This window comes from Channa argus, chromosome 5 (assembly GCF_033026475.1).
Source record: "Channa argus isolate prfri chromosome 5, Channa argus male v1.0, whole genome shotgun sequence".
NCBI classification, from domain to species: domain Eukaryota; kingdom Metazoa; phylum Chordata; class Actinopteri; order Anabantiformes; family Channidae; genus Channa; species Channa argus.
This window is the reverse complement of record NC_090201.1, coordinates 6,994,799-7,014,639: the sequence shown is the minus strand read 5'-3', so window position 1 is coordinate 7,014,639 and position 19,841 is coordinate 6,994,799. Positions and strand designations below refer to the sequence as shown.

The 19,841-nt window shown below is 42.7% G+C and overlaps 1 protein-coding gene across 2 annotated transcripts; it reads right to left on the bottom strand.

The window, feature by feature from the left end:
* Positions 1-58: 58 nt before the first annotated feature.
* myh7ba (myosin, heavy chain 7B, cardiac muscle, beta a) lies at positions 59-14,284 on the bottom strand. Of its 2 annotated transcripts, XM_067504944.1 has the most exons (44): positions 14,190-14,284; positions 13,727-13,888; positions 13,192-13,295; positions 12,909-13,052; positions 12,535-12,691; positions 12,288-12,315; positions 11,920-12,016; positions 11,319-11,339; positions 11,113-11,205; positions 10,954-11,017; positions 10,761-10,859; positions 10,567-10,670; positions 10,321-10,459; positions 10,094-10,212; positions 9,579-9,728; positions 9,189-9,359; positions 8,933-9,112; positions 8,713-8,845; positions 8,559-8,635; positions 8,159-8,246; positions 7,954-8,071; positions 7,721-7,844; positions 7,270-7,406; positions 5,615-5,870; positions 5,274-5,516; positions 4,934-5,110; positions 4,704-4,849; positions 4,513-4,603; positions 4,042-4,431; positions 3,817-3,943; positions 3,610-3,728; positions 3,312-3,508; positions 3,034-3,217; positions 2,760-2,925; positions 2,534-2,658; positions 2,334-2,449; positions 2,052-2,244; positions 1,741-1,944; positions 1,380-1,505; positions 1,114-1,284; positions 888-992; positions 696-791; positions 416-550; positions 59-166 (listed from the first exon to the last, which is right to left on the bottom strand). In XM_067504944.1, the coding sequence occupies exons 2-44, from the start codon at positions 13,821-13,823 to the stop codon at positions 155-157; spliced, it is 5,823 nt and encodes a 1,940-aa protein (XP_067361045.1). In that variant the 5' UTR covers positions 13,824-13,888; positions 14,190-14,284; the 3' UTR covers positions 59-154. The 2 variants fall into 2 exon arrangements, with proteins under 2 accessions (XP_067361045.1, XP_067361046.1); XM_067504945.1 differs by lacking the exons at positions 11,920-12,016; positions 12,909-13,052; positions 13,192-13,295; positions 13,727-13,888; positions 14,190-14,284 and having other exon boundaries at positions 12,535-12,625.
* Between the last annotated feature and the right edge of the window lie 5,557 nt (positions 14,285-19,841).

The window sequence follows — 19,841 nt, the reverse complement described above, 5'->3', positions numbered from 1 at the left end:
TTTATCAACTATTCACACTTTGAAAAACCAAAGCCAAAAGAAACAAAAGCCAAATCAATCACTTAAACGTTTAGGAGTTTTTATTTGGGCGTGTCCACACAGTCAAGCACAGCTGTTGCAGCTGGCTGCCTGTGATATGTTTGGCCTCACTGCGTCACTCAGCAAGCTGAAATACACAAGACAGTTGTTTATTAGCAACCACATACACAGTGTCATAGGGTTACTCATGACCACACTGTAGATCACATGAGAGCTATGTGAGGTCATCTTCAACAGAGCATTACATCCAGGCTCTTCTAAGATTAGTTCTTGTTATGAATGCTGCTGGCTAATTTTAATATATTCTTCCAAAGGTCATTCAATTTCTGTACCATACTGTAATATGAAAAGTATTATATGTATGTAGTTTACTAACCTTGCCACCTTGGTCGCGAGTGCGAGCTCGGAGTTTGTTGACCTGCGATTCTGCCATATCAGCCCTCTCCTCTGCATCATCAAGCTCATGCTGCAGCTTCCGGTACTTAGACAGGTTGGTGTTTGCCTGCTCCTCCTGCACAGGGGAAGACGAGAAGAAAACTTGAGCGGTGCTCGGGTTTTGCAGTCATTTTTCCACTTCACAAATAACTTGGGAAATTGCAAATGATGTGGTTAGGATGATCATTTATCAGCGACAGGACATCTGAAGGGGAACTCACCGCTTCTTCAGTCTGTCTTTTGTAACTCTTCACCTTGGCCTGCAACTTATCGATAAGGTCCTGCAGGCGGACCAAGTTCTTTTTGTCTTCCTCACCCTGCATTAAAATAAAACAAAGTCAGGTCTTACTTTACTTTTTCTTTATCCAGTATTTTGGAATGTACTCTACGTCCAACAACAAGCAGTTTCTCACCTGATAGGAGAGCTCTTTGAGTCTCCTTTCATACTTGCGCACTCCCTTCTGATATTCTTGGCTCTTCTTTTGCTCAGATTCCAGTTCATTCTCGAGTTCTTTGACCTACCAGGAGGAGGAGCAAATTGGCAATTAACTTATTGCTCATTACCTTGTCATTACCTACTGCAAGCTTTATCAAGTGGGGTAGTGACTGCATACATTTGTAATTAGTGTCACCTCTTACCCTGGCCTCTAACTTCTGGACTTGCTTCTTGCCCCCTTTGAGGGCGATCTGCTCAGCTTCATCCAGACGCATCTGCAGATCCTTTATGGTCTGCTCCATGTTCTTCTTCATTCTTTCCAGATGGGAACTCGTGTCCTGTTCCTTCTTCAGTTCCTCTGCCATCATGGCAGCCTAAATATATGCAGAATCAGTGTTAAAAGGTGTTTAAATAACCTTCAACTGAACTGTACTAATGCACATTAGATTGTGTTTCTTCAAACTCTTACATCAGTGATGGCCTTTTTGGCCTTCTCCTCTGCATTGCGGCACTCCTGCACTGCATCATCCACCTCATTTGACAGCATGGACAGATCACTCTCCAGTTTCTTCTTCTGATTTATCAACCCAGTATTCTAGAGCAGAAGCGTCAATTGAAAAACTCTCAATTAATTTTGTTTGCAATATGTTTTTAAAAATTTTACATATTGTATCAATGATTTGAGCAGCTAAATCAGACACTAATGAACTGGATAAACACCACAAAGACTTGCTAGCTTGAAAGACCATAAATATTTGAACAGCTGGTTTATTCAAGTGGGTTATTTATCATAAATGTACAGTCGGATGGATTTTAATGCATCTTCCTACCTGAGAGTGCAACAGATTGACTCTCTCGGTGGCCTCGAGCAGCTCATGCTCAGCTAGCTTCCTCGAGCGGTCGTTTTGCTCCAGCAGAGCCCTGAGCTCCTCCACCTCAGCAGTCAACAGGTTGTTTCGGCGCTCAGTCACCGCCACCTGCTCCTTCAGCTCCTCGTTGTGGTGAGCTGTCTCATCCAGTTCCAGCTGAATGTCCTAGAGCAACAGATCAGAGTTAAGGTAAGACACTTTATTGACCTAATTCACATGTAATAAATCTGCCACAACAGGTAAGTTAGGCGACCAGCTCTCCATGGTTTTACCTTGATCTGGACCTGCAGGTTTCTCAGGAGTTTCTGGGACTCTGATGCCTGCCTGTTGGCATGGTTCAGCTGCACCTCCATCTCATTCAAGTCACCCTCCATCTTCTTCTTCAGGCGCACTGCCTCGTTACGAGACTTGGCCTCAGCATCCAAAGTGGCCTGCATAGACTCCAGTGTTCTCTGGTGGCTCCGGCTAAAATTGTGATAAAGGAGTCGATAGAAATTCTCAATTGTGTGACTGAATTTAATTAAGATCTGCTATAAAAGAACAATAAACCTCACCGGAGGTTGTCAATTTCCTCATCCTTCTCGGCCAGCTTTTTGTCAACGTCTGCCTTGATCTGGTTAAGCTCTAGCTGGATCCGAAGAGTCTTGCTTTCTTCGTGCTCTAGAGTACCCTGAGAGACAGACCCAGGATTTCAGCTGTTTGTGATCTGTGGAATATTCATGACCAAAGATAGAGAACTCAGTATATTGCTTACTTCAGCTTCCTCTAGTGCAGCTTGAATTTCACTTTTCTCGATTTCCAGACCCTTTTTTATCTTCTCCATCTCATGGATGGTCTTCGTTCCCTGACTGATTTGATCAGATAGGTCAGCGATTTCCTCTATAGGGGAGTAGAGATGGACAAGGAGTTTATATTTCATAAAATGCAATTTTTTTTATTGAGCAACTTTCCGGCTGGATATGATCTGAGCAAATGTGTACCTTGGAGGTTCTTGTTCTCCCTCTTAATGGTCTCCAGATGATCAATGGTCTCCTCGTAGGTGTTTTTCAGTTTAAACAACTCGGTGCTTAGGCTGCGAGACTCTTTCTGAGAGGACTCCAGCTCTGACTGGCACTCTTCATACTTCTGTTTCCACTCAGCCAGCACCTTGAAGATTCACACACATTTTGCAGTGGAACATTGTAATTGAGCCTTGGTGTTAGTGGTACTGTTCATTCAAAACAGTTGTGCCTAAAAACTGCCATTAGCTAATACCTTGTCAAAGTTGCGTTGCTTCTTGTCCAAGGCAGCAGCAGCAGCATTAGCACGCTCCAGGTCGATGACGAGATCTTCGATATCTGTCTGGAGACGATGCTTGGTCTTCTCCAGTGAAGAGCACTTGGCATTGGATGCCTCCACTGTCTCTTCAGCGTCCTGCAACCGTGTCACCAGCTTCTTCCTGATAAGAGGCAAACAAATTTGACATGCACGCCTTCAACAGACCATGCTGTACTATATTTGTGGTGCAGCAAATCTGAGTACACCTCACTTACTTGGCTTCCTCCAGCTCCTCAGTCCTCTGAATGGCATCAGTTTCATACTTTGTTCTCCACTGAGCAACCTCAGCATTGGCCTTGGAATAAGCTCTCTGCAGCTCTGCCTTGGCTTCTTGCTCCTCTTCATACTGCTCTCTTAGAAGATCGCAGTCATGTCTGGATGACTGTAGTGCATGGGCCAGGGCATTTTTAGCCTTAAGAGAATTGTAATAGTGGAGAGCAGTTAGTTATCTGGACTAATTCTAAATGTATTACCCACGAGTCAATGATCAGTGACTGATTGTGAATTTCTGACCTTACTCTCCTCCTCCAGCTGTTTCTTGAGCTCCTCAGCATTCTGGCTAAATGAGTTCTTGGCACGCTGGAGCTGGGACACCGTGGATTCTCGCTCTTCAAGCTTCCTGCCTAGCTCGGCTAGACCAGGAAAAGAAGAAGGATTCTGTGTTATTAATGGTCTGTTAAATCTGTTTGTGAGATTTCTATTCAAATCAAAGGCCCATACCACTCTCAGCCTGTGCACGGGCCCTTTGGGTGCTGGTTTCACTAAGCTGCCTTTGGAGCTCTTCAACCTTGGCTTTGGCCTCATTCATCTGATCTTCATACATGCGACACATCTTCTCTGAAGTAGCCTGCAGACAACAGGTGTAAAAGTTTTTTTGTGGGATTCAGCTTATTTACTTTCATTTTAAATCTCTCAGCGTGTGTGTTCTTCATCTCTTGTACAGACCTTGCCTTTGGAGAGCTGCTCCACAGTAGATGCCAAATCGTCAACCTCCATCTTTGCCTCGCTCCTTTCCTTCTCCAGCTTCTGCTTGACTCTCTGTAGGCTGTCGATCTGCTCACTTAGCTCTGCGACGCTGTCAGCGTGCTTCTTCCGTAAGGCTGCGGTTGTGGCCTCATGGTGCAGCATGGCCTCCTCCAGGTCTCGTCGCAGCTTCAGAAAATCGGCCTCTCTCTTCTTATTGAGCTCAATTTGGGCAGAGGTAGCCCCACCAGCCTCTTCCAGGCGCTCGCTAAGCTCCTCCAGCTCACGAGCCACATCACCACGCTGCTTCTCCACTTTGGCCCTACAAGCCCGGTCTGCCTCCAGCTCCTCTTCAAGCTCCTCTGTACGAGCCTAAAAGAAAGCAGTGGTCAATAATTAATTTATAATCATGTCTTATGATGGCTCTGCCAAAGGGGTGAGACTAGTTTTCACCTGGAGCTCCTTTATTTTCTTCTGGAGCTGGTTGACCACAGCTTGCTCATCTTCGATCCGTGTGCTCAAAACATTTATTTCATAGTCTTTCCTGTTTTTTTTTTTTTTTTTTCAAAAGGTCATGATGTTAATCATTTAATAGCTTCAAAGTATAGACAATGTTTTTTTTATGAATACATGATATTACTCACTTTTTCAGCTTCTCTTCAAGTTGCTGCTTGTCATTCTCCAGGTCCATAACAGACTCCAGAGAGAGTTTTAGATCTCCCTCCAGCTTACGTCTGACCCTTTCAAGGTCCATACGCAGCTTCTTCTCTTGTTCTAATGAGCCCTCCAGCTGTTTGACATTAGGAAGATAAAGAGAATATTACACAATAGAATAGTGTTTTTCTACGCTTTTCTAGCCAATAAATAAACTCACATCATCTACTTGTTGCTCCAGCTTTGCCTTGGCTTTGGTCAGAGTGTTGACTTTGTCCTCCTCTGCCTGCAGGTCGTCCAGTGTCTGCTGGTGAGCCTCTTGGAGAGCCTTCTTCTCTTTGGTTAGCTTCAGTATGGTTTCATCCAAAGCGGACATTTCCTCAATCAGATTCTTCACCTGTGAGCCAGTGTTAGAAAATATGCTCAACCGCTATGAAATGAGATCTCAAAAACTCAATGATTTAAATTTTTGATTGGCACGTCCAGTAAACTCCATAGGCCCTTTGGATCTTTCTGTGGCCTCTCAGTGCCCTCTAGAGGAAGTTTACAGTTCTTCTCACCTTGTTCTCAATAGCATGCTTCTCCTTTTCCACTTTGGACAAGGTGAGCTCTAGATCGTCTATGTCTTTCTTCAGCTCAGCACACTCGTCCTCAAGCTTGCGCTTCTTGGCGAGCAGATTGGTGCTCATCTCCTCTTCATCTTCCAGCCTCTCCAGGAGTTCCTTTACTTTTGCCTCCAGCTGGATCTTGGTTTTGATGAGCAGATCACAGCGGTCTTCTGCATCCGCCAGATTGTCCTGCTCCTGTGTGATAGAGGAGAAAAAGTGTGTCCAGTGTATTCCCATATCACGGCAGTCTCTCCAAAATTTGAATCTGTGACTATATGAGGGGTAACACTTACTGCCTGCAGCTGTAGAGAAAGGTCGTTCTTCTCTTGGATCAGACTGACCTGCCTCTCCTCCAGCTCTTTACGCTTGACCTCTGATTTCTCGAGAGCCTCCTTCAGCTTGGCCATTTCCTCTTTTAGGGCGGCCAGCTCCTTTTCTGTAGCAGCACTCTTGAGTAGAGGTTTGATTTTGAAGAAGAGCTTCATCCAGGGCCAGTGCTTGACTGCGTTGAAGGCCCGTATATTCCACTGGATGATCATCAGTGCTTCCCTGAAAATGGAAATGAAATAGAGTGTGGATTTGTTATAACCACTTATTTGTTTTGTCAGGTTGAAAACACAAATATCAAAGTAGTTTAATGTAATGGATAAATTGTTTAAAGTAACTAATATATCTGGAAATACTAAAAGTAAACCAAAAGTTAACGCTTCTGCCACTAGTGCGATGAAAGCAAACTTGACTAAGCAAGCAATTACAGTTTGACAGTTAAAAAAATGAGAACAATGTTTAGTAAATGAGTTAAACTAATAGCCAGTTTAAATTATATTTACAAGAACACACCTAGAACATGGGTGGGGGGGGGGGGGGGTACATTTAACCAGTCAAAGTGAAGTTGAGAGCAAGTTTATACAGAGAAGTTCAATAAGATTTATCCTGGACTTCCCCGTTTATTTATGTAGTTGCTCCTCCTTGGTGCTTGATTTTTGGCAATAATCCTTCCACTATCTTGTCTTGCGTCTAATCATACACCAAGGGATGCAATCTGAAATCATACACCTAACGCTGCTTTTGATGTTTTATGACTGTGACCAAACAGGGCTACTAGATTGATTTAGTCTCAGTACGATGACGTCTCACGGCCCTAAATATGGACCCGGAGCAGACTGGTCAAGGACTTCCTGTCACTGTTTAGAGGGTGAGTTTGAGTGAGTGTGTACACGTCAGGGTCGGAGGTGACTGTTTGAGGGTGGGGGATTGCATTTTTGACATGACTCTATGCTGGGTGCCTCTCAAAGGTGAGTGTCTATGTTTATTTAGAAACTAAAGCCCTCTGTCCAGCGGCCCGGCTTTAATCCTCTTTCACCCTCCACATATCCTATCAATGCACCCATTTAGAAGTACAGGCGCCGCGGGACAAAAGGGGCCAGGGGCCACTGGGCATCCAGGGAGGAGGCAGAGGGTTGTATTTTTAGGGAGGGCCAGAGCAGCTGCTACTTGACACATGTCGCCACCTGGCTCTGAGGACACCGTCAGTATTGTTTAATTTAGACAGAGCGGATGGAGAGAATGGCTAGAGACCTGAGAGTGGTGGGTGGGTGTGTGTGTGTGAGAGTGGGATGGGGACCTTATTAACAGTAGGGCCACACACATGCCTGTTAACCATACAAGGGCAAGCACACGCCATACACACGCCGATAACACTGCCCTTGCATGCCACGCATATTAGAGTGAGGGGGTGAACACTAAGATATAGTGTATCACAAGCTGACAGGCTTGTGGCCGATCATGTTGCTGTTGAACCTGTTCAGAGAAGCAACTGGTGTTGGACGTCTTTTTTTATATATATATACACACACACACGCGCGTCTTCACCTTCCTGGGATACAAAGCTCAAAGGCTTTTATAAAAAAATTATTTGCTAAAAAATGGAATAGTATAGATCTTTCACCTCCTTTCCATCATCCTACTGAGCTCCATCCTCATGATTTTACCACGAGCGACTGCCTGCAGCATTGTCAAGACTTTGGCCAAGCGCTCGTCCCTCAGCTCCTCGAGGTGACCCAGCAGGCCTGCTTTAAAGAACACCTACAGGACAGGAGGAAAGGGAAGGCAGGTTAGGTTGGCAGTACCTTTTTCTTAAAGAAAAAAACAATAGCAAAAATAAATTGATTGAAATCTTAGAAAAATGTTTTTTTTATCAGTGATTAATTTAAACCATCATACTGTGCTTCAAATTTGTAAATCACTTAATAGCGTGGAGCATAGTGGGATGCTATTTTACCACAATCATAGAAGAATCGTTTTGCATTTAACATCTTATTTTAGGTACAGAGGTTATTCCAGGTAAAAGTAAATGTATGTATCAAAACAACAAATTCATTAAGCAGAACTTCTTTTACCTTTGTGTGTCCAAATTTGTACTGGTTGTGGTCTATATCCAGGGAAGCCAGCAACTTCTCTGCACCTTTCCTGCTGTCCATAAACGTATCATCAGGGATGGCATGGGGGTTCAAGATGCGATAGCTAAATAAATAAAAAAATGAAATAGTGTTTCAGGGCTGCTTCAGGGACTTCCTGCCACTGCCTCCAAAAAGTGATTTTAGCCTTTTTTGTGTGTCTGGAATTTTCTTACCGCTGTTTGAACTCAGCATAGAGGATGCGGTTGGGAAAACCTTTTCTGCAGATCCTAATGCCTTCCAGCACACCGTTGCAGCGCAGCTGGTGCAGCACCAGAAATGGATCCATGATCCCTGCACAGAAAAGGCGTCAATAAAAATTTAGATCCCATCAGTGTTAATGTTATGTTGTTATGCTGCGATGATGATGCTGTGCACTACCTGGAGTCTTCGTCTCATTAGGGATAATGCAGCGAACAAAGTGAGGCTGGGTGCAGCGGAGGTTGGTCATCAGCTTGTTCAGATTTTCCTGCAGGAGGAACAACGTTAATGGGTAAATAAAAAAGATGCTGCTTACTTCACTTATTTACTTAAGTAGAACCTTCATACAACACATTTATCCCACAAATGTTCCACATCTTGTCCTTGATGTAAATGAGAGAGGAGCCAGCACAGACTTAAAGTGATGTTCATGTGAACATTGCCCTAAACATCACTGCAAGTCTTAACTGCCTCCATCCCCACTATCCAGTGAAGCCCACAATTCCTCACACCATCCAAAACACAGAATAATCTTACTCTGCATTCACATGCATCTTTTCACTCGTGATTTCACACTCACCTTGTGAAGCTGAGACACAGTCTGGAAAGAGGCAGCTTTCTTTCTCTTTTCCTTGCCACCAGTCTTTGGGTCAGATACTGTGAGGTAATTAGCACAATCATTAGTCTGCCCTTCTTAAGGTAGCATATATGCTGTAGAATCCTGTTTACATTACCTGCGTCTGAGCCGATATAATTCTCGTACAAAGAAGCTAGCAGCTTGTTGGCAGACTTCTGAAAACACACCACCACTGTCTCATTCAGTGGGTCTTTGTTTTTGTCCAGCCAGCCAAAGATGTTATACGGTACCTTTGAGAAACCAGAGTAAATATGGTGAATTTTCCATTACTTGCAAAAGATTGTATCGTTGTCTGCCACTAGTACAAACGTACTGACCACTCCAGCGTAGTGCACCAGCTCAAAATGGGTCTCATACTTGCGCTTCTTGTCTGGACGTGGCTTTTGGAAGTTAGGTGACTTGCCAATGTGATTGTCATACAGCTTGGCTTTAAAGCTCTGGTCAGTGGCTTTTGGGAACATGCACTCCTCTTCGAGGATGGACATGATGCCCATAGGCTGGGGGAAGAGAAGCATGATGGTCTAATATGTCTCTTGGATAATTATTTAGAATTAAATTCAGTGCTTTGTTTACCTTTTCAATGAGATCTATGCAAGCTTGAAGGTCCAGCCCGAAATCAATAAAGGTCCATTCAATGCCCTCCCTCTTGTACTCCTCCTGCTCCAGGATGAACATGTGGTGGTTGAAAAACTGTTGCAGTTTCTCATTTGTGAAGTTGATGCACAGCTGCTCGAAGCTGTTGAGCTGCAATAATAGGTGTGCAGAGGAAGCATTAGAAGTGAACAGCATGGAAAACATACTGAATACAAAAATTCATCCTCACCAATTCACCAACATTAGATTTAGATGAACCAAAATGTGACCATACAACCAGACAATCAGTTTGATCTTAATGGTTTTTAAATAAAGACAACGTTAACATCTTTATTCATGTGAAAATAAAAGCAGCAGAGATCAACTTGCCTCAAAGATTTCAAACCCAGCAATGTCCAGGACTCCTATGAAGTACTGGCGAGGCAGGGAGGTGTACAGGGTCCGGTTGATGCGTCCCACAAGCCATTTAAACATGCGGTCATATGTGGCTTTGGCCAGAGCACCGACAGCATAGTTAACCTACAGCACCCACACACACATACACACACATACACACACATACACACACATACACACACACACACACACACACACACAAGGGGTACAACTGTCATTCACATGGATAGCCCCTGTTGCTTAGATACCAGATTCTAGTGTGTGTGTGGAGTGGTGAGTGTATTGATCGAGGATTAAGAAACCGCGTCCTCATCAGCATACCAGTTATAAATTGACACACTGATGATTTACTACAGTGTAAATGACCTTTTCATACTACAGTTCCGCTTTTAGATAAATAGATAGATCTGTTGTTCATTTGTGGCTCACTTTCCATTTCCAATTTTACAGAGAAAATAGCACACACAGTGGAAACCATAGCTCCTTACCTGTTCAACGTTCTGTCCTTTCACCACATACTCATTCCCCACCTTCACCCTCGGGTGGAGGAGGCCCTTAATGAGGTCAGCTGAACTGACTCCCATCAGGTAGGAGGCCTTGTCTGCACCTAATCAACAAACAGGACAAAATAATTATACAAAAGGAGAAGTCAATGAGCATTTGGCTTTCAAAACTGCAGTTGCTTTCAGTGTAATGTTACAGTAGCTGTTTGTACTTTCAGTGCCGTCAGTCTCCGCCTGCTCCTCACGCTGCTTTTGCTTGAATTTCATGTTGCCAAAGTGCATGATGGCTCCAACTATTTTATAGCAGCCGTACTTTTCATCGGGCAAGAAGCCGAGGACATCCATGGCATGCTGCAGAGAAGCCAAGGCAACGTGATCTCACAGAGGAATCTATTCGGAGTTTACGATGCAGATGCAGCTGAATTTCTGTTACTTTGGAAAAAGATAAAAGCTTTTACATCTGTGGCCATCAGCTCGTGTTTGTCATCCATGGTCTCCACAGTGGTGACACCCTGTGAGCAGAAGTGATAGTCGTACGGGTTGGAGGACACCAGCAGCATGTCTGCAATGAAGAATTCCCAGGTTCATGTGTGCTTTATTTAGTCAGGCAACGGTAAGTAACAAAATATCAAAAGCAGCCTTGATGACAAACCTAAAAGTTCTGGTTTCTTCTGCGACATAATCTGGTAGTAGATGTGATAACTCCTTTCACCCGGCTGCTGAAATATCACTCTGGATTTTTCCAGAAGATCTGAAAGTCAGAGAGGTGTCACATGTTTATATTAATGTTCCAGCAAAATGAGAATTCCATGGTGCTAAGATACAGCGAGTGATAACTAACTCACAAATATCAATATCAGCTGAGGCCAGTTTGCCAGTAGGTCCAAAGTGGATCCTGATGAATTTGCCCTGTGGAGAATTATTGGTGAGACGCACAAGACAAAATGTGACACCGTGAACATTAAATTCATACATCAGACATGAGAGGTTTTCCAGGTACTTACAAAACGGGATGAGTTGTCATTCCTTATCGTTTTGGCATTACCAAACGCCTCCATGGCTGGGTTTGCTTCAATAACCTGATCCTCCAGAGTCCCCTGGGAGTAAAACATATACTTAAAGTCCATTTACATTTTAAAGTTTATTTTAAAGTGCTATTACACATAATGTAGCTGCATTAATAATAATAATTAATGATAATAAAACTTACCCCTGTTTTAGTGGCAGGACCCTGTTGTAAAAGACAAAGGTGAGAACCTGTGAGTGTATTATCATCTCAAGTGCGACTGAATAATGCTTTCACAACAAAGGGGAACACCATGACCGACTGGAAATTAGAATCTGGTTGTTAAAGCCGTGGTAAATATCAATGGCCATCTTGTTTTATATGATGAGGTTTGGTAAACGCAGATGAGAAAAAGGGAGGAAAAATAAGCATAAAACAAAAAAGAAAAGTCAAAAAACAAAAATTAAAGGAGAGGGGAAGATAATGGAAAACATTTGGAGCCAAAAATAAAGAAATTACATGGAAAGGGAAAAGGTATTTATTCAAAAATCAATGAGGAAGCATAGTAAAGTGGCTGGCAATGACTACACAACACACCAGGGTAAAGATGCAGACATGAATGTAATCAGTTCTCACATTCACCACTTTGACAGTGAGTGAGGAAAATGTATGGACACAGCTTAATGGAATGCACCGGAGAAGTCCCGGGACCAAAAAAGGGAAAAAAAAAAAAAGAAAATACAGCAAAAAAGCTTAAAAAGGGAAGGTCGAAAATAAAAAATATGGGTTGCCACTTCAGCCTTACTCCTTTTTTGGCAGTTGTTTCCCCAAGAGCTGCCACAATGGCAAAATACTGAATGACACGTTTCGTGTTGACAGTTTTGCCAGCACCGGATTCTCCGCTATAGGAGTGTGAAAAATAACAAAGTGTACAAACAACAAGTACAGTCAAAACTGTTCACAAAACAGTTTAGTGTAAATCCAAATCCAAATCATTACACTGCATTTACCAAACAGAAGTAAAAAGAAAAAAATTGTGAGGTAAGAAATTAGAAAAAAGGAAAAATTTCTCTCTTTTATTGGCTGCGTGTGTAGTTTCTACATGTTATACATACAACATGTGTGTTTCACCTCTGATATGCGGCTTGAAACAAAACTGCAATTAATACTCACGTGATGAGCATGGACTGATTCTCCCGATCTGATGAAGAGAAAACAAATAGGTCTTTATATTTGCGTATTTCATTCATGAAGCAGTGCTTATAATAATATAGTCTACATATGCTTGTGTGAACTGTAAGTTAATAGTTAAGTGTGTGTGTGTGTGTGTGTGTGTGTGTGTGTGTGTGTGTGTGTGTGTGTGTGTGTGTGTGTGTGTGTGTGTGTGTGTGTGTGTGTGTGTGTGTGTGTGCGCACTCACTCCTCAGCATGTCATTGTAGGCATTATCTGCGATGGAGTAGATGTGTGGGGGAATCTCACTGCGGCGTTTGCCTTTGTAACCAGCGACCACGGCGGCTGTGTAGACGGGCAGCCACTTGTATGGATTCACCGTCACACAGAAAAGCCCAGAGTAGGTCTGACGAAACACGAAGACAGGATTAAGTCACTACTACACATCAATTGAAACCAAAGTGACAAGTTCTGCCACTGACACATTGTAATTGCTCAGGATCACCAGTTCACACGGTGAACTATGACTGAGCTCAGTAACTGAATCTGGCTAATTGTGTCTCCTGAGGGAACATGGAAAACTGGAGCGGGGAAGTAGCATCAGCCAATAATGGGATACTCACGTAGATCATCCAGGAAGAGTAGCGTCTGCGGAGGTTGTAGAGCACAGACGCCTCGTTGAGGTGTGTCAGCATGGCCATGTCTTCGATCATGTCATACTTAGGAGGATTCATCTGCTGGATGTCGCCATCCTTCACTGTCAAAGTCTGAAGTGATGAACACACGCAGACATGAGGGGGGCATTGTTAGACTCCCAGTGTGTTGTAGGGTTTGAGGTTATTCTTACTTGTTTTATTCCTGGCAGTAGAAGTAGTAGTAGTAGACAGTAGTAGTATGGGCACTTACCCTCCCATCTTTGGTCTCAACAATGACTTTGTCACCCCTGAGCTCCTTGATTTCAATTTCAATGTATGCTTCTTTTTCATCTGGGATCCAAGCTCTTTTCTTTCCTAACAGCACAGCAGAGAGGTGTGTATTTAGGGTCGCAGGGTTTTGGTAAAGCCAAAGCTCAGCAAAGAACGGATTTAAAAAAAAATCAGCACAGCTTTATGGAAGTTAACACATTTTTAAGAAGCGTATTTCAAAAATGTTCATATTGTAGCAACAGTAAAAATCTTTATGCGTATGGTAGCAAGTTAAAATCATATAATAGTAAATTATGACATTTTACGTTCACAAAAAATAAGACTCCTAGTTCTAAAAGTAATAATTTCTTTCAAGTTTGATAACTGTTTAACAAAGGCAACCTGCTGACACCTGCTGATTTATAATCTATAAGCGTAAGGTTGCATTCAAAACTACCCATAAAACTTTTATAACTTTTATAATGTTATGTTCCCTATAAGGTTCTGTTTCTTCGATGTGTCCTTATTAGGCCTACCGTCAATAGCGACAGTGTGCACCGTCAGCAGATCCAGATCAGATTTGCGCAAAAACGGTGCAGCCTCCCCGAACTCCTTCATGTCAAAGCGCGACATAGTGGCACCTCCGCGCTGTCCCCAAAACGAGGACGCACCAGCGAGACAGACGAGTTGTGGGATTCCTTTAGTAAGAAAACAAAGCTTTTTGTTAGGATCAGCTGTTCTTTATGTGTTACAGATGGTTTTGTTGCTTCCATTATTGATGAAATCTGTGCGTGGCGAGGAAAACAATGTTTGTGCGTAAAGAGCGAAAATCCACTCTCTCCAAATGAAAACAAAAAGTCACAAGCTTAAATCGTGTTAACTGACACGTGTCACCCAAAGTAAACAGCATTACCCTACTGCCATAAATGAAATTAATACTCTGCAAGTCGCTTTAAAGTGCAGCCGACCCGTGCGTAAAATGCGCAACGATTAACCTACCAAACAAAAGTAAAACGTTGTCCGCTGGCCTCAGGACGACCACAACGAAATAACAGCTTGGAGAGATGTGCCCTGCTTTATACTGTGTTTCTCAAGGTCACGGCCAGTGGACATTTGTCCCTCATTAGCATATGCCACCTCCTCCGACGCCTATTGGTGCTGAGCACTTGTCTCAATTGACACAAAAGGAAAGCTGCGTTTTTGTCATTGTGCTAAACTCAAGCCGGCTATTTTTGTATCCCAGTTATTTTATGCACTGTACACACAGTGAGGGAGTGAGAGAAAGTTGCATTAGGAGCATCCCTGTAGAGGCGAATTTTATCACTTCATAGATTGTGAAGGGCAGGGCCCGTGGCCTCTGTCAGGGCAGTCAGTTGTGTCCACACCTAACAACAAACTGAGAAATTTAGTAGAATATTTACAGTTTCGCAGTTGCATTATATGCTTAGAAAAGACAAAAACAATATAGCCAGTATATAAGTACATATTCTGAACTGCATTATTGCTTCTATCCCCACCTTGGAGCTGGTGATAAACCCAAATGAACTCCTTCCCTTTACATGACTTTGACACTCACGTGCTCATGCCTCTAAGTAATAGTATTGGAGCTTTTGTGTTGTTAAGTGCCAGAAGGGATGTTTGCTATTGTGTGTAGTCACAGAGGATGCAACCTTAGAAGAGATTATTTCAGGAGCTGTGTGGCATTAAACATGCTACTATAAATACACAACATTATATTAATAGCAAGAAATATGGCGCATGGTTCCTACCGGAAAAATAAATAGCCTCATATAAATTTAAAAGAAATGAACACGAGTCAACAAATTAAATGCTTGATTTAGTCAAAGGATTTGAACAGCGATTTTCAATTTATTTTTAGTTTTTCGACTTGTTTCTTCACATCCGTAGCCAAAAACATCCACAGCTTTAGCGCCTTGGGCCTCACATGTAAAACAAAAAGTAAAAGTGTCCTGGTAACTGTCCACTGATAGATGTGTGTTAAAGTATACTGTTACATGTATTTGCTGTGTTTTTGTGTATCTAGTAAATCTGGCATACACATTGCGCCTCTCGCACTGTGTCTCTACAAGATCTGACCTTCAGAGCAAGGGGAGAGGTTGGTGCCTGGTATGAGAGCAGGGTGACAGTGCAGCACGGGGGGAGGGAAAGGGGACCACAGTTTCTCAGAATAGACAAAGCCAGAGTCCAGCATTCCTGATAGGGAGTTTGACTCTTAACTGTTGGCTGCGTCAAATTCGGCAAAAGACACACAGATAAGCCGAAGATGAGCGTCTACTGCCATCAGAGACAGTGAGGCTTTTACAAAACCTTTCACAAGTAGGCCACTGCATCAGCCTACTCTTGAAATTAGAATGTTTTCACTTGCTTTTCTTAGCAAACACACACACACACACACACACACACACACACACACGTACACAAGAAACCGCAAACTCCTAAATGGAGTCCTAACTTAAGGGGCAGCCATCTTTGTTGATGCCGCTATCTGTTGCCGTGGCAGACTGAGAGGTGTCGCTGTGATGGCTCAAACTTTCTTGGGCATCAGTTAGATAGAGCAGGCCCGAGCTATTCTGGGACAAGGGGCTCTTCAGAGAGGCAGAGGCTGGTTTATGTACTATGTCACTTGGTGCACCATTTGAAAAGTTGGCATGCTGATAACACATGAGGAGAAGATGAATCCCAAAGTCCCCGGAGCTGCTGGCTTTAAATAAGTCCACATACCCCGGCACATAAACACACAGAAACACATAGTGCATGCCGTGTTAGTGGTCCACCAGCACATCTCTCTGCACTGCTATACTGCAGCCCACTGCAACAGCTGACTTCTCAGAGCAACAGCTCTCCTTACTTCCCCAGTGTTCCTCAAAATCATTTAGATCCTAATGTGGTCAGGCCAATTAATTCTCATCTTTTAATTATTGGACATTTGTGCAGGTTTGAATTACCATATAAACTGACCTAGGTCACATCCATATTCTAGGCCTCAGCTCCAAAATGTTGGTACAGAGTCCTCAGTGCACTTTCGTCAAGTGAGGAACCGACATTTTGGGCATGAAGACTTTAATATGGGGGGTCGGTCACAGTTGTTTTAGATCATCATGCACCGAATGCCAGCCGGCTTAGGCAGAGGGATGCAGAGAGATTGGGAATTATGACTGCAGTCATTCTTAGCAGTGTTTAAATGCGCACAACAGTCACATCTCTGTTCTTTATCAGAAACAATAGAAAAAAAAGGTATACAAATGCCGCTTCACTACAACGAGCAGCTTTTACTTTTCTAATCTTCTAGTTATGTTCTCCTGGGAAGTAAATAAGACAATGTGAAGAATTTAGATGTGTTGCCTACTTTTTTGTTTTTGGTTGGTTAATTTCAAGCACTTTGAGATGCATTTCGTAATTGGAAGGGGGATTAACTACAGATCTATTTATGTCCATCATCATTTTATTAGGGCCTCATCAACTGGCCTCATTTGTCAGAACAGCAAAATCTTTGCACTTTTTTTCAGTAAAAACATCTCAAAAACTGTATGTTTTGTGTTTTGTAAATGTTGTGTACTTGAAATAATTTTATTTTCCGCTTATCATTTGTCGATTAACGTTGTTTGGAAAGGTGTAACATAAATAACATTTGCTTGTTCGTTTGAGAGTAAAAATATTAAGATCCCTATTTTGCACTATAGCAGTAACCTAAAAATTGGGGGTGAAGCAATGTTTCATTTGGGATCCAACCATTCGTAGCTGGTGGATAATTCCGTAAGCGCCTCGTGCCTTCCCACAATACGTTGCAGCAACTGAGGGCTCAGGTCTTAGCCATTGGTCATCGGTGGAGACGGCCTGACGCGTGGCACAAACCCACTCTAAAGCCTCAATTACTCCTCTACACGCTCCGTCCCCCGACATACGTCCATACACAGGCAACACTAACACGCCGCACAGTTAATCAGTCTTTTAGCGAGCCAATCATAGCCTTGATACCTCAGCTAATATCCTCTGGCTCCAGACAATACCTTGTCTTTCATTGTTCTAAGTTGTGGTCTGGGTCAGCGGGCCCGGCCTGCACGGCCAGCCCTACCCTCAGTATGCATGGCAGCCCCTCAGCTGTCTTTCTATTTCAGGAGCATGAAGGCATACCTCGGCCCAGCTGGGGCATCAGAGACAATGGGCATGATGCCTTGTCCAAACACAGGCTCGCAGACAATCTGACGCACTCCAGGATCCCACTGAGAGCGCTGCTGCAGCCTCTTACTGCCCAATAAAAAAAAAGCAAAGGGTTAACAAGGCTGCACAGACACTTAAACACATCACTCAGAAACTCAAGGGCTTCCTTCGAACAAGCAATGATGAACAATTTGTTGTGTGTGATGTGTAATGACGGACAGGATTGTAGTTGGCAGTAAATACACCGACACTTTCCTGCTTTACTGCAGTATACAGCTGGGCTGCTTATAAAGCTGATACACATCTTTCTCATGTGCAGTTTTCCTGTAGGTCACTGATAGTGCAAAATAAAACTGACTTTAATAAAACAAAAGCATCAATACATTACGAATCCATCTAAAGTGACAGATGGAGATCATAGTTTATAAGCTTTCTTTACTGCCACCTCCCTAATAGACAGTGGTAGTAAGTGGTGCTTTGTACGGCACAGTTGCACACACACAGAGACTCTTCCATATTTTTAATCTTTTGTATTTAGTTTCCAGTGACTTCAGTTGCTCTGCTTGACTTTAAATAGACTTGGAAGGGAAACCTGTCTAGCTGCTTGGAAAGACCTTCAGTTAGTGGCCCACAGCATCTCGCTGTCAGGATAGACATAGCTTCACCTAATTTACTGTCAGTCCCGTTGGGGGTCTGTTAAAGATGTCCAGGGATGCAGGTGGCAGCGCGCGGCCTCTGACCGTAATTGCTGTTTAGACAGAGCTGCTGTCACAATGAAAGGCATTTCAACGAGCTGCGAGGCGGCTCTTTCACAGTTTACACAGGCTCCAAGACCTCGTATATTTCCGTTCTACACACACGTGCACATGGATTTACTCATATACCAAAATGCACCTCTGCCACAGATGACAATGTCACCTGTTACTTGTAGCAACTGCTCCGGCACATCTGTTACATCACCCCAGTGTGAGTTCACTGAGTTGCCAGGCAGAATGTAAGAAATACCACATGAAATATATAAACCCTGTGAGCAAAAACGCACAGGCAGAAATGTGGGAAGCTTACAGACAAAACAGCTGATGTTTTATTGAAGCGATGGGAAAACTGTATTGATGACTGCTTGTATAACTGCAGACCTGCTGATATTTTATGACCTTGTTAAGTCTTGACCATTTCTTAATTAGTCTCTCTGCAGCAAGTTTCCAGAAGATAAATTAATTAACCTCTGGGTAGGACTTCCGCAGTTTTTCTTTGTGGGTTTGACACAATGATCAAATTAAAATCATAATATTCAAAACGTATGATATTATCAAATCCATAATTCATCTTCTAACAACACTTTACTGTTGACTGTTGTTGAATTTAAATAAATGTCCTGTTTAAGTGCAGTTAACTTCAATTTGATTGATTTGCACCAACGTGCCTTTGTGGACATTCTTTCTTACTAATGTTATTGTCAAACTCCAGTAACATTTCAAGTTCTCAGATGCCTGTCAGGACTATCAGGAATATGAAGGTTAAAAAAGAATTGCAAATCCATTTCACATTTTAGCAAAATTTAATACATTTTGACGATGTTTGTCTGACAGTTACTGAATATAAAGCAAGCAGACATTAAAGTGGAACAGTTGGTCCTGGTGTGTTTGATCGGAGGAAACGGTGGATACAGATGAGGACAGAGACATCAAGCTGTCTCTAAGGATACGACAGTGATACATATGGGATAAGATTTGTTTTTTTTAGCAGTGAACACCAGAAGTGAGGTCGCTTGAATGACATGGACATTGTTGTTGGTTCCACAATAGTTCCTCACACACTTGCTTTGATGTGTCATATAACAGAAAATAGTAGCGATAGTAAGTTAGTTTTCCATTCTTTAAAGTCAAGTCATCGGCACAATTTTGAAAAAAAGAAAGTTTGTCTTATCACACTTACAAGAATCAGCATCATTATAATGTATTAAATGTTTGTACATTTTAGGAAGTTGTGTTTCTTATGGAATGTGAAATATCAGTAGTTATCGTGTTGTTTAGTTGGTAGCTCTGACATAACGCCCAAGGTGACCACTATTTTGGACTATGGGACACCATATATAAGAGAGAAATAAAGCATGGTGTCATTGGTGTATGCTTTTTAACACAATTTATTTATGAAATGTCTTAAACTCTCTTAGAAGTATCTTTATATTGTTGAATCATAGTTAAGTTTGAGATCAACAGCTTTCAGCTTGTCACCACATTGATCTGGCATGTGTTTTTACACCACATGCATTTCCCATTTGTCACAACCCTCCCCTTTTATCTGGGCTGGCACCAGGGTTGCCCTTGGTGGCTGGGTGGGGCCACACCTGGACGGGGGATTCGAACCTGCTGCCTTCAGCTTCCCAGCCCTATGCTCTATCATTGATCCACCAGGCCCTAGTTGAACACCTTTGATTTCACCTTATTTCAAGAGAAATTCTGTTTGCTTTTA

Excerpts from the sequence above, each read along its gene's own strand:
- myh7ba (XM_067504944.1), bottom strand. The coding sequence starts at position 13,823 with ATGTCGCGCTTTGACATGAAGGAGTTCGGGGAGGCTGCACCGTTTTTG. Across the intron at positions 9,360-9,578 it reads CTGGGTTTGAAATCTTTGAG|CTCAACAGCTTCGAGCAGCT; the intron begins GCAAGTTGATCT and ends CTATTATTGCAG. Across the intron at positions 8,247-8,558 it reads CTGTGTCTCAGCTTCACAAG|GAAAATCTGAACAAGCTGAT; the intron begins GTGAGTGTGAAA and ends TTCCTCCTGCAG.